Genomic DNA, 13,643 nt, shown 5'->3' with positions numbered 1-13,643 from the left:
TTAATACCTTTGGAATCACTGACCCAGAATAAGTATGCAGCTCATTTATAGTTAATTGTCTGCATGATTTTCTGTGAGTGGCACTACTGACACCCAAAATTCAGCTTGACATCCAGGCAATTAGCATTCTTCACAATGGCAGCTCATATCTTCTTTAAGTGACAGGTCCTCTTTAAACATGTAGAGATACACAGCTTTGCCCAATACACATAATGATCAGCAGAATAAGAGTAAAATGGCTAAACTGGCTTGTTTATCAGGACTTTTATGTTGTATTCCCACATTTCTGTGCACTTTGTTTTATCAACTCGTTTGGGATTAGTTTGGGATAGTCTGGGGACTGGGGACTATCTTTGTATAAAAATTCCATTTCTAACCACAAACCATTTATGTAAGGATAACAGCAGGCTGTACATAATTTGAGGAAAATACTAAAACCTAAACTGACCTTTACTGCTTTGTTACACACCTGTAAAATGCAAGCTGTTTGTGTAAATTTCTAATCAAATGAGAGTCTGGCAGATACCAGAATGAAAACCATTCCACCTCTATATCTCAAGATCTTCAAATATATGAAGCTTAGATATTCCTTTACAGGCCAGGATGGAAATATAATTAGATTTTTTTATTGCTACAGTTTGGAGAGAAATTCCGTCTAAACATCAGTGCTAAATCTGTCTAAGAAACCTCTGCAAATCTATCTCTGCTACCCAGGATTACATTTGCTGGAAATGAATATTCCAAAAAGCTCTCACCAAAACTTTGCAAAATGTAATAAAGCCTGGTTTACATTTAAATATGCTGCTATTTTTCTTTATATTTATCAAACTGTCATCCAATATTTTTAGGTACGTCTGAGACATAGCTCCCAATTTGCCATCAGTTAAGAGGACATAGTTAGTTAGGTTGAAAAAAAACCATCAAGTTTAACCACTAGGGAAATAAACATATCCCAGATAAAAGTCTATAGACATAGGCAGTTTGATTTAGTGATTGACTGAAAAGAAACAGGATCAAAACCAATGGAGAAGACTGATCACATTATAAAAATTGCCAACATTTATCTTTCAACTTTTTTACTCCGGAGAAATCCTTGATAAAATTTTAAGATTTCAGAGAACCCCTACTAAAACCAATTTATTGGAAGTCTTGTAACCCCTACTAAAACCAATTATTTGGGGTAATTGTGGGAAAAGTTTCTTACAATGGTAGCCAGAATGATCAACCTTAAGGTGTTGGCCTATACAGGTAGTCCCTGAGTTAAGGACACTCGACATACGGACGACTCTTAGATATAAACAGAGCTTCCCTGCTCACTCGTGTGCAGGACGGAAGCTTGTTGGGGGGGAAGGGGCTGTTCACATGACTTGCAGGTGAATCTTTTGGTAAACACAGCTGAGGTTGTAGGCTGAGCTGTTTTGTAACCTTTTGTAATGACCAAGACAAATTCTGCAATTCTTTATTTTTGCATATCACAGCGCAGCTTGCTCCAGAAGTTAATAAATGTCTAGGCTCCATAAAGTTTTTTTTTTTTTTGCTTTTTTTTTTTTTAAATATGTCTTTATTAGCAGCAGGTAGTTATAACAACCAATAATAAACATTGCAATGAGATATGACAGTTCGAAAAAGTACAAGATAATACAGAGCATAACAGGCCAAAAACTGTCAACTTTTTTTGCTTTGTTTGTGATTAACACACAGTGAGGATTTTACAGTAACTGACACCATGCTATGCATGCACAGAAAGGTAAAAATGAACAAAATGTTGAGACAAACATCTGTCCTAATTGCATTTATTAAAATAATGTACCTGTTCCAACTTACATACAAATTCAACTTAAGAACAAATCTACAGTCCCTATCTTGTATGTAACCTGGGGACTACCTGTAATAGCATCCTTATATACACCTAAAAAACATAATTAGAGTCATGCAGATGGCTTTACCAAGTGGTTTTGGCTCTATAACTATCCAGATATCATGAAACATCAACAACAGTTCAAGGAATCCCTAACAATGAGGTGGAATTATGTGGTTTCACAAGGTTTAGCGTGACGGTCCTAAACATTTCATCAAAAATTTTTATTTTGAAAAGCTGGTATAAAAGTAATGTAGTGCTGAGAAAAACATTAAAGAGACATATTCATAATGTTGCAGCCAGCAGGTGGAACCATGGTGGAAAGAAAGCTTCATAAAAATAGATCGTTCTGGTATGTGTAGGTAGTAAGGGAAAGTTTGGTAAATGTATTTTAAAGAGAAGCTAAACTCACCGGTCCTAATGCGTACCATAATACGTACCCACCATTCCTGATCTCCCCTCCTATTGTGTGCCAATTCCCCCACCCCTTAGATTGTAAGCTCCTTTGGCCAGGGTCCTCATTTGCTGTGTAATGTACAGTGCTGCATAATGTATTGGCAATATGTAAATAATAATAAAACTAATATTAAGATACATGTATCCCAATGACTGTGTTTCATTATGCAGCCAGTCAAAGTGATCAACTGGAGCATGAGCAAGTGGGCGAGGAGAAAAACCTCATTAAACTTTTGTATCTTAAAGATTACATTAAACAGTACAATACATCCTCTACATTTTGGTATTTATCTAAATATTCCAGAACATTTATGAGAACTGAGCAGGTGTTGGTTTCCTGCATACGCCCCTCGCTTTGGAAGCCTTATGAAAGTCAATGAGAATTGCCATCTGTGACTATCACAAAGTGCTCCAATGAAAACTTAGGAAGGACGGGTCATTTCTGCAGGTCGATACATATATTTATTCATTTACTCTTCCTGTACATCACATTCATGTGAACGTCTTCCCCAAGATGTCTCCAGTGGGGTCTCTTATAGCCCTGCTCCTACTTTTTACCTCTTCACTAGCTCAAGACAAGGCTGTCCAACCTGAGGGTATGTAAATATATCCATTGTGTTATTACTTGAAATGTTAAATATGAAATACAATCAACTTTTTCAAATATTATTCTTGAATAGGAGTGCATTAGCAAGAAAATATCAACATTGGGGATAGTTATGGAAATATTTCATTGTTTTTGTTAAAAAAGACTATATGAAAATACTATTCAAGCCATAATGTAATTTATATTTATAAACATTTCCATATGAAATCATTGCCAGGTATATATTTTCTAAATTTGGCAAACGGCCAATCAGAGCCAATGATGCTGATTTACAAACTGGATAAGAATTTTCGCTCAAAAATCATTAAAATAATTACTCAGTTTTTCAAATATATCAAATGTCAATTTCTACTTCTATTGCTAATCTAATCATATACAGACACTTTTTACAGAATTTGATTTAATCATTTTTAAAGTTTCTCAACTCATTTGGTAAATTTCTATTCTGGTTTAAAGAATTTCCTCAATTTATTGATTGGATCTCTGCTTTTCCCAGAGGTCTGCACTGAGCCAGATGTCAAATAAAAGCTATCCTCATGTTTTAACTTTGTTGAGATACATTTTGGGACTGTTCAGACGTAAACGGATGCACATGTTGCTCCTTTTGCTATAGACACAAAGAAGCCAACTTGTGATCAGGTAACAGGTAGATCACCTTATCATAAGTAACCTAAATTGGCAATCAGAATCATTTTTCTGGCACAGCCTGTTCACCCTGTTATGAATAAGTCCCTAGAGATTGTTCAGTGATATCCAAAGCAGTCTCAGCCCAGACAGTTTAATATTTCATATAGTTAGGCAATCCACAATTTTTTTTAGGACAAATAGAAAGGAATAAAGGAATTGTGAGGAATTGATGAAAAGTCCTTGCAATATTTACTGATCATTTATCCATGCTGATACCAGTTGATGCAAACATGTTAATGTGCTAACATTTTATTGATATTTAAATAACAGTCACTAACATTTTAAATATTTGTGCAATCCTTTTGTAGTTTTTGATGTCTATAAAGTCAAATAATTGGTCACTTGTTAGTGTTTTGATTGCTTACAATGTATTAATGTGCTTCACATTAAGGCTTTCTTCTTATCTGAATGAGCTTCCTACAAACTACAAGAAGGGGGAAGTATAACATTTTGCACTGAGAGAAGAAGCAGTAAACACAATTGTTGTGTAGGATGCCGAATTTTTAGCTTGGGGAGGATATCAGCTTTTAAGAGACGTTTGTGTTTTGTGCATTACATATTCCATAAAACCTGCAACCTGCACTCTGTATGTTATGTACTATCTGACCCCTGCACCCTGTGCATCAAATTCTCCTGACAAACATAAAAAGGTTTAAAAAAACGTGAACTATTTTATGTTAAAAAATGAGGTGTGAGTTAGATTCAAAATATAAATCAGAGTTCCTTCAATTCTATTCACTGCATATATAGCAATGAATATACAGGTAGTCTCCCGGGTACATACGAGATAGGGACTGTAGTTTTGTTCTTAAGTTGAATTTGTATGTAAGTCAGAGCCGATTGATTTGATGAATGCCGATCGGCACCGCCTTCGTGGGCGGGCACAAGTGCCGCACGCTGGATCTCAGTGGAAATCAAATCAATTTTTTTTTTCTTGTTTTCCCTTGTGCGGAAAACCTGGTGCGTCTTATAGTCCGGAGCGTCTTATGGTCCGAAAAATACGGTAATCACAAACAAAGCAACAAAAGAAGAAACTTTATGGAGCCTAGATATTCATTAACTTCTGGAGCAATCTGTGCTTTGATATGCAAAAAGAAACAACTGCACAGTTTTTCTTGGTCATTAAAAGAGTTACAAGAAGCTGCAGAAAGAGCTCACCCCCCTAAGATCACCCACAACCTCAGCTGTGTTTAGCAAAAGATTTCCTCTGCAAGTCATGCAAACTGGCCCCCTCCCCCCTCCAAGCCTCCGTCCTGTACACGAGGGAGCAGGGAAGCCCCCTTTGTATCTAGGAGTCATCCGTATGTTGGATGTCCTTAACCTGGGGACTACCTGTATAGGAACTGGCGTGCCTGGAGGCCTCCCTTTCCCCTTTAAGGCGCAGAGACTCACCAAAAGCCCAGGACAACACAACGGCAGCTGAAGAACCCCAGCACGTCACCACACCAAATACAACAAGAAAATACTAAAAAAAAAAACAAACACTCCAACTAATCTTTAGCTTCAAAGCCAAAGTGCACATTTAAAGGGGGTTTTACAAAAGCAACAATACAACGTTTCCTAGCACACCTAATAGTTTGCAAAAAAAAAAAAAAAAATTCACATCACACTTTCACTCCTTTACTTTATATATCAAACACTCCTGACTTCTGCATTCCATGTGTTTCCCACCCCTGACAACCACACTTTATTCAAAATATGAGAGTAGAATGGACCAACGTATTATGTATTTCTTTCCAATGCAGCTCGATGTGGAGCCAGCTTTTCAGAGACCTACAAACCTGTCCAGATCCAAGCTGCCCAAGACATGGACTGTACCTGGAGCATAGTGAGACCGGCCAATGAGACCACCAGAGTAATCTTCTCTGTGCTTGAGTAAGAACACAAAGGCGAAAGGATTATTGTAGTGACCTATGGAAAGCATTATTTGTTTTTCTGACTGCTCCAATGAGAAAAGCCCAAAAATATTATTGGTCACATCAATATCATAAAATTTATAAAGAGAGTTCTGGGCGTTCATTGCATTACATTCTATGTTGCTATATGTCCTCAATGTGATGTCCAGTATCATTTAACCCACTTCTGAGCCTAGAATGTCCCTAGCATACCAGCAATAAGCTCATCTCTGTCTCTCTTTCTTTTCCTACCAGCATTCTCCTTAGCAGTTCACGAGTTGTCTCCTTATATTTTGTTGTGATGATGTCATTGTTCTTTTCCTGCAGGTTGAATCCATCTGCAGACTGTTCACAGGAGAACATAACTATACTGAATGAGGATTTTGGAGAGCTGGGAGTGTTGTGCCCAAACTCTCCTGGCATTGCTGCCTTTGAATCCCCAGGCAATGTGTATGTCAGGGTGTTTACTAACTCCGATGCTCTTACAAGGAATGCATATTTGTTGTATTACTCAGTAACTCCTGCAAATGGTAAGTCATCCACTGGACAAGAAGTTTTACAATCTTCAACAAGAAATATTATTGATGGGTTTTTCCTGTTGTGAATAGTATAAAAAATGGGTAAGGCCATTGATAATTGAAAAAATGTCTTCATTTCCTATTTTAGAGACACAACAGGAAGAAAGAGCAGATCTCCATTTAGACAGTTCTAATCAGAACAGCTGTCTCTATTGAAAGAGTTGTTCATGTGACAATTTATTATATTATGCTGGATTCTCCATTAGGTTCTGTGTTGGAGACAGTGGTCATTGAGCCTAAAAGTGAGTTATTCTCCCCAATGGGGACACACTCAATATTAAAAGCAGGCAGTCTCTTGCAGATTTTATTTAAAACTCTATACAAAAGTTATTATTCTCAGCTATTTATGTGGATTCCAAAATGCTTCCCATATGGTATGAAGAAAAGGAGATGGGGCGTTCTCCTAGGGTGACAATTCTGACTCTCAACAGTTAATGTAAAATGAGTGAGCATTATCACTTAAAAGTTGCTGGCAGGACATTAAGGTGTAAAAGAAGGCAAAAGGCCATAAAAAAGAAAATAATGTAACCACCAAATCTATCGACTGGAAAGCTTGTGTATATATTTTATTTTTTTCTTGGATTTATTTACATTTAATAAAGAAAATTTGGACCAAAGTGTGGAATTTAAAATAATTTCAGACTGTTAAAACCTTCTGTAAAAATAGAGATTTGTAGTTTGATTCATTGAAATTCCCTGCACACATTAAACACATTTTATATATATATATATATATATATATATATATATATATATATATATATGATCAATTGGAACATGACATTCAATAGATGTGGTGGCTGCATCTGTTTTAGTTACCGGTATATTGTTGGTAACACACTTCTTGTCTTAGGATGACAGTGTTCATGTAATGTACAGAAACTATGGAGGAGCAGCCCTTGAAAATGAACCGTGTAAGGACTTCAGAATACTTTACTTGCTCTATATTACATAGGAGTGATCTGTAGTCTATTGGAAAAGTTGTGAACAATTTTTACTTATAAGAATGCAGTAAAGAAAGTAAATAACTTACATGATTTCTTGCAAGGTCATCAGGTATGGTTTGGCATTTACTAAAGAGCTAAACCAAAGTACTTTTAATTTTACATTTACCAGACCAGAATGGAGCAAAGAAGAGAAGTTCATTGCTGAACAAATTCAAAGCAACATTTGCTATTTTGCCAAAAAGTTTAGAGAATATTTCCATGACTTACACCACCCTTTAACAGTCATTTTATTTAGGATGCATACAGTCTAATTCCATTTTTATTCCTAAAGATGTAAAGTGTGGTGGAAACCTCCGTGGTTATTCAGGAAAAATTTCCAGTCCCAATTATCCAAACCGGCACCAACCTTTTACGTACTGTGTCTGGCACGTGGAAACACCAAAGAACACCAAAGCCAAGCTGTCATTTAGTGAAGTCTTGTAAGTTATTTCTGTAGATTACATTGTAGGAAAGCTGGAACTGGAAATCTGCTGGTAGTTTGGGAGTCTTTGGACTAGAGATGAAAAAGTACAAGCCAGAACCTACGGTGGCATGATACTTTTTTTTTTAATATGCAGTATTTTAATTTTTTGAGGGGGGAGGGTTGGGAATATTCCATTCAAAGTACTAAAGCAAGGTACTGCCAGAAAAGCAGACCCTCCAAATTCTCTGGAAAGTCAACTTTCAGTTGTAAAAAAAGGAACTGTCCATCTGACCCTATAGCAGGCAGGTCACACTGAACATTGCTGGGGTATATATTGCATTTCTTGCCCATTCTTGGTGATAAATCACCTAAATTAGGTGCCAGCTGCTCATCAGCTCATAAAATGTATACTTTAATTTAATTTTGCAGCTGGGCAATTCAGTAAAGGTTTTAACGCCCTTTTCTCTGGGATAACGTTGTTGACAGAATTATGTTAGGCACAAAAGTTTTATAATCTTGTTCCTAAAACGTAGTAATTGTGACACATAATATGGTTCCTTGGATTGGGAATTTAATAAAGAAAGGAAAAGGTGATGTGAAATGTTCATTAACAAATAACACTCTGTAGTCAGAGATAGACTTGGATATATGCGCTTTGCATTGTCAAATCTCAAAGTGTATGCTTATGTGACATTGGTTGCTCTGTTGTTTTCTCTGTAGTGTTGAACCAGATGTAGCTTGCCGATTTGATTTTGTTGCCGTGTTTGATGGCCCAACTACAAACTCCCCTCTGAAGGATGTGCTGTGTGGTCGTACAGTGGGGGAGGTGGAGACGTCCTCCAATGCCTTCACTTTGGTGTTCAGTGCAGATTACGCCAACAACTATTTTGGCTTCTCTGTTGATTACATTGCCACACCAAAGGCAAACAGTGAGTGTTAAACAGAAAATATACAATTTTAAAAACTTTTTGCAGCAAGATTTTGTGAATAGAAGATGCTTTATAGTGAATATCTTAGAGTAAATTAAAGGCTGATCTGGCCAAAATCCCTAATTTAACTCATAATTATAGGTGAAGACTTTAAATGTAAACATTGATTATCTTTTTTCCAAGAAAAGCATTTGAATTGCACAGGCCTTCATTTTATAATTTATAGAACATATTTAGGACAAGAAGACGAAATGCCAAACACCCAAGAGATGGTTGGAGCAATCTAGGAACTTCTAGGCAATGTTCATATTTTATGTCACTCTATTGTACTTTAGGTTTTATGCCAAAAAATATTTATTGGATTTGTGTTTATTTTTAGGCTCATTGTCATGTTCTGGAGACTCTATGACTGTTCTTATCAATCCAGATTACATCAATTCACTGGGATACAATGCAAATGAGCTGACACTGATTAATAAAACATGTGTTGCCAATTCTGCTAATCCTATTGTATTTGAGGTGCCCTTTGGAAGCTGTGGTACAGTTAAGAAGGTAGGCATGCAGTACATTCACTTTTATGTAAAAAAAAAATAACGGACATTGCCTTGGCAAACTGACATTTAAGTGAAGAACATTCTGTTGACTGTAAAACCCACCAGAATTTTCCAGGAATCTACTTATATATGAGTTAGAAAATTAAAGTAAAACTATGGCCTCCCAATAAAAAAATATGCTGCAATAATTATAGGTGTTTTAGCTCTTATAATTTCCTCTTAGATCTCCTACAAAGTCACACAAATACCTGTTGATGTGAACAGTGAAGTCCACCTAATCCAGTTTAATATGATAGGGTGGCAACAATTCTGCACTGCTCCAGGATTCAGAGCAGAGTTGCTACTATTATGTAGGCTGTGCCTTCTTGCAATAGGCTGGATGTTGCAGAAAAGATGGCTATTAGCTTTATGAATGATAATTGACAAGCCTGTCACTCGCCTTGTTTGTAATAGAAAAATGAGTATGAGAACTATAATTTAATTGAGAAATAATATGCTTGTGAAGATCTTGATTTTCCTCATGATTCTCCAAATTTACCAGTAACATAACTATTCAACAAGTATATAAATCAATAGGTTGATGCAATGGGCCCAATGGCTTGATTCAAACATTTCTGCTATTATCTCCTTAAACTTATATTTTTCATTTAAATACAGGTGAAGGATCATACAGTTTACTACACCAACACCATCTTTGCCAGTACAGCTGGAGTAATCACAAGGCATAGACAGCTGCAGATCATTGTCACCTGTGAACTGGAGAGTGACTCCATCGCTGAGATCATGTATGTGACCGAGAACGACATCATCCAGGATCAGGCAGAGTCTGGAAAGTATGATGTTAGCCTAGCCTTCTACCCAAACGAGGACTTCATCGCTCCAGTGCTGGAATCCCCATACTTTATTGAACTTAATGAATCTGTGTTCCTCCAAGCCACAGTCCAGTCTTCAGATCCTGACCTCACTGTGTTTGTAGACACTTGCTTTGCCTCCCCACAGGCTAATTTCCAAGCACCTAATTATGATCTCATTAGACGGGGGTAAGTAGGCAGTAATAACCTCTTATATCTCTATCTATGCAGAGTAATAGGTAACACAAGTGGGTATAAACTTACAATTACTTGGAGTTAACTCAGCCATCTATAGTTATATTAAAGACTTCTTTAGTATACCTATCAAGCCACTAAAATTGCTAACAACATCATCACTAAACAGATAAAACCAAAGGCTCCATATGGAGTGAGCTACACACTGAGGTTAATGGGTATTCTTGATGACATGATCATACCTATACTCTGCATGCTGTGTCTACTTGTATTTTCTGCTTTCCATTTCTTCTACTTGTTTCTTGCTTTGTGCTTTCTCTTGCCTACAGCCTGGTTAACTGCCCTATAGATCTATTTTTTTGTGCTCTCAAGTAGGTTCACCAGCACCATTTACTTGTTCGGTGGGCTGTACACATACATATGTGGCAAAAGGGCAGGCTTATTGATTTCCCTACACCATTGTAAAAGATGTATCTATTCAATGTTTTGATTGCTTTTATAGCTATATGCTGGGATGTGGATCTCTCATATATCTTGTACCTTGTATACTAGCCCCAATTCTAGATCTTGTTATCCTGTCAATGGAGTGTTTCCAATTCCACATTCACAAATGTATTACTGTTACTACACCTATATCTCTGGTTATGACTCCTCTAGCTACTGTTACCTGGTCTGTAGGTTATCCCTGACCAGCTTGGTTTCCAGCATTTGACCTGATCTCAGTAGATCACCGGCTGCCCTCATCTAGTCTTTGTTTATGAATATGCCCCTGTTTAACCCTTTGGCATATATGCTCAGCCCTTGTGATCCCGGGTAATGTCTTTGGCCCTGATTGCTCGGGAGGTTAGCACTGTGCTTGTTGCATTTAGCTTACAAGCAAAGTAATCACTGCCTGCAGCACAAGGTCATCCACCACCAGTGGCCATATAATGACCTGGTAACCCTGGAACTAGCATCTATGTAGGGAGTATGTGACTATTTATTCCATCTGGCAATTTATTCCATCTGTTTGGCCAACAATAAACAAAAGTATAATCTGGGCAGAAGCTAATTGTACCGATGGAACCCAAACTCATTGAATAAAATGGTCATGTCTTAAGATGGAAACATGTAATACATTAGGATTACTTTAGTAATATGTACCTAACCTATAGGTATTTGTCATGGAGCTTCAATTATCACCATACACACTAAACCCAACAAATATAAAAGTTAACTGCTTGGCTAGCTACCAGCATTTCCACTTTAAGGACTTTCCACTTCTGAAAGTAAATCATGGTAGAGTGGTGGAGCCCAAAGGATAACCCATCTGTTTAATCACATAGTAAATTATCCTATGTTCATTAACAAAATGGAGACAAAATTCAGAAACTCCAAAAATTTGTCCTATGCTTTTTAAACCTTCTGTACAAAATCACTTCTCTGTGCATAATACCATGAAATCTATTTTACAATGGGCAGCTTAGGAAAAACATATGTAGTTGTAGTTGTAATTGTATCCATATTAAAACTACTTCCATTGTGAGAAGCATTCGTTATTTCACCATTTTCCAAAGGTATGGTAACGTTCAGGTAATACTGGCAGCCAGTTATTTATTAAATAAAGCTATCACGTGGCTATTCTTCGCTGATTTTATTTTAGTATGTTTTTGTGTCCTTCCCACCAGATGTATAAAGGACAACACTTACCACAACTTTCCATCTGGAAGTCGCTATGCCAGATTTAACTTCAGTGCCTTCAAATTCCTGAATGCCCACCCATCTGTGTATCTCCAATGCCAGTTGGTAATCTGTGATATTAATGACTCGGGATCCCGCTGCAATCAAGGATGTGTCACACGTAAGCGTAGGGACCTGGGATCCACTATGTGGAAAACCAATGCCGTGCTGGGACCCCTCCGTCTGAAACGTCACAGTGAGCCTGAGGCTGCAGGTGAGATCATCAATAGCATCCATATGGCTTCCAACGTCTCATTGAGCCATTGGGACTAATTTATCATTTACTATACACAATAAATATAATTTTTCCAATCGCTCTATTTATAAAAAGTGAAAATTAGCAAATGAACATCCTGATTGTTTTAAATTAGCGATCACCACAGGAGAGAACACCATAGGCTGTAAAAGAAATTAGCAGTGTTTGTTTGAAAAACCCAGTCCACCACTTTTGCACTTTAAGATGTAGGTGATCAGCAGCCGCATTGTAAGTCTGTGGGTTTCTTATTATCCCAAAACTGTCCATAAGGCTTAAAAAAGGGAACAGTAGTGCATTCAGGTGAATAATATTTCTAAAAGCCATTTAAAGGTTATTTACAGTACAGCAATCAGTTCCTGACCATCACTCTTATTTTTGTATTTAGTGTACATTATAAAAGTGCTCATCACAAAGAAATGGAGGAATAGAGAAATTGCTCATCTTTTATCTAATCACTAGTTCTTTTATAAATGAGCCCCCAGGGAATTGTAAAAAATTGTCCTTCCCATGTGCACATCTCTTAATATGAAAAATTTCTCGATTTCTTGAGGTTCCTTATAAACAGGCCACTGGTCTGTAGTGGAGGCAGAATTTTAAGGTATACCCCAAATACCAGCTATCAGGCAGACTGTGACCTGAACTATTCTGCTTTCACTGTGCCCTGCCCTTTATTGTCCCCGTCCTTTTGCCCTGTAAATTTGATATATATTATATTTCCAAATCTTCTTTCTCCAGGTTCCGTCAGCGAGAAGACAGAAGATGTTGTGAAGACAGACCAGACCAGCTTGTATGTGATGGGCATCTCTGTACTGGTAATCAATGTCCTCATCCTGGCATTTGTGGTACTCAGGTACTCCAGAAGAGAACCCAGGGGCTACAGATACCATGCAGTAGCTACACACTAACTGGTGACTCTGCACACATACTGAATACTCTGCAATGCTCCCACAGAACCCAAATCCTGTATCTGAAGAAAATATATGTATAAGTATAAATGATTGTTCTACCAATATAAAATGATTTCGCCATATATATCAAACATGTGTTCCTATTTCATTTCTAATATTACCACCCCATAGGGTAACTGAAGTTCTATATTTGAATAGCTCTTTGTGCTAAATTGAATAAAGAAATACAATTTTTAACTTGATGATCAGGAGGCCTTATCCTTATCCTGTAAAACAATTATCCAGTCTTAGGAATGATTTTATTTTTATATATTTGTATTCAAGGATGTATCATTATACAAAAGAAGGTTACATATAACATCTAAACAGGGTATACAAACACTTCAGTTAACAAAATACACATGTACAATAACTTCAAGATTAGTTTTCTTCTATAACAACTGGGGGATCATTATCCAGGTATACCATGATGTATGTTCACTGGTTTTTATTTGTTGTTTTATTGGGTGATACTAAATTTCTATATATGACTCCCACGTTTCAAAAAATCTTGAGACTCCTTGGACTCTTTCTTCAGGTCATTCTATGGACATGGGCCGACTTTTCTTTAAAGAGCCGGAGTGTGGGTGGATCTAAATCCAACCATTTATGTAATATCATTTTCCCCTGGTAATTCATGCTTCATATAGATCAAAGGTATTAAGAATGATTTTAACAAGCTAACCGAAAATGTGCTCCTT

The 13,643-nt window shown here is 37.0% G+C and overlaps 1 protein-coding gene across 1 annotated transcript; it reads left to right on the top strand.

Annotated features, from left to right (window-relative positions):
• Positions 1–2,784: 2,784 nt before the first annotated feature.
• Positions 2,785–13,145, top strand: CUZD1 (CUB and zona pellucida like domains 1). The gene is made up of 9 exons (XM_072424433.1): positions 2,785–2,910; positions 5,354–5,483; positions 5,831–6,033; positions 7,360–7,507; positions 8,212–8,420; positions 8,800–8,972; positions 9,632–10,014; positions 11,688–11,953; positions 12,731–13,145. Exons 1-9 carry the CDS (start codon positions 2,829–2,831, stop codon positions 12,898–12,900), a joined length of 1,764 nt encoding a protein of 587 aa, XP_072280534.1. The 5' UTR covers positions 2,785–2,828; the 3' UTR covers positions 12,901–13,145.
• Positions 13,146–13,643: the final 498 nt, after the last annotated feature.

Source organism: Pyxicephalus adspersus, chromosome 10 (genome assembly GCF_032062135.1).
Source record: "Pyxicephalus adspersus chromosome 10, UCB_Pads_2.0, whole genome shotgun sequence".
Classification (NCBI taxonomy): domain Eukaryota; kingdom Metazoa; phylum Chordata; class Amphibia; order Anura; family Pyxicephalidae; genus Pyxicephalus; species Pyxicephalus adspersus.
The sequence above is the reverse complement of the archived record's forward strand: the minus strand, read 5'-3'. Positions and strand labels throughout refer to the sequence as shown.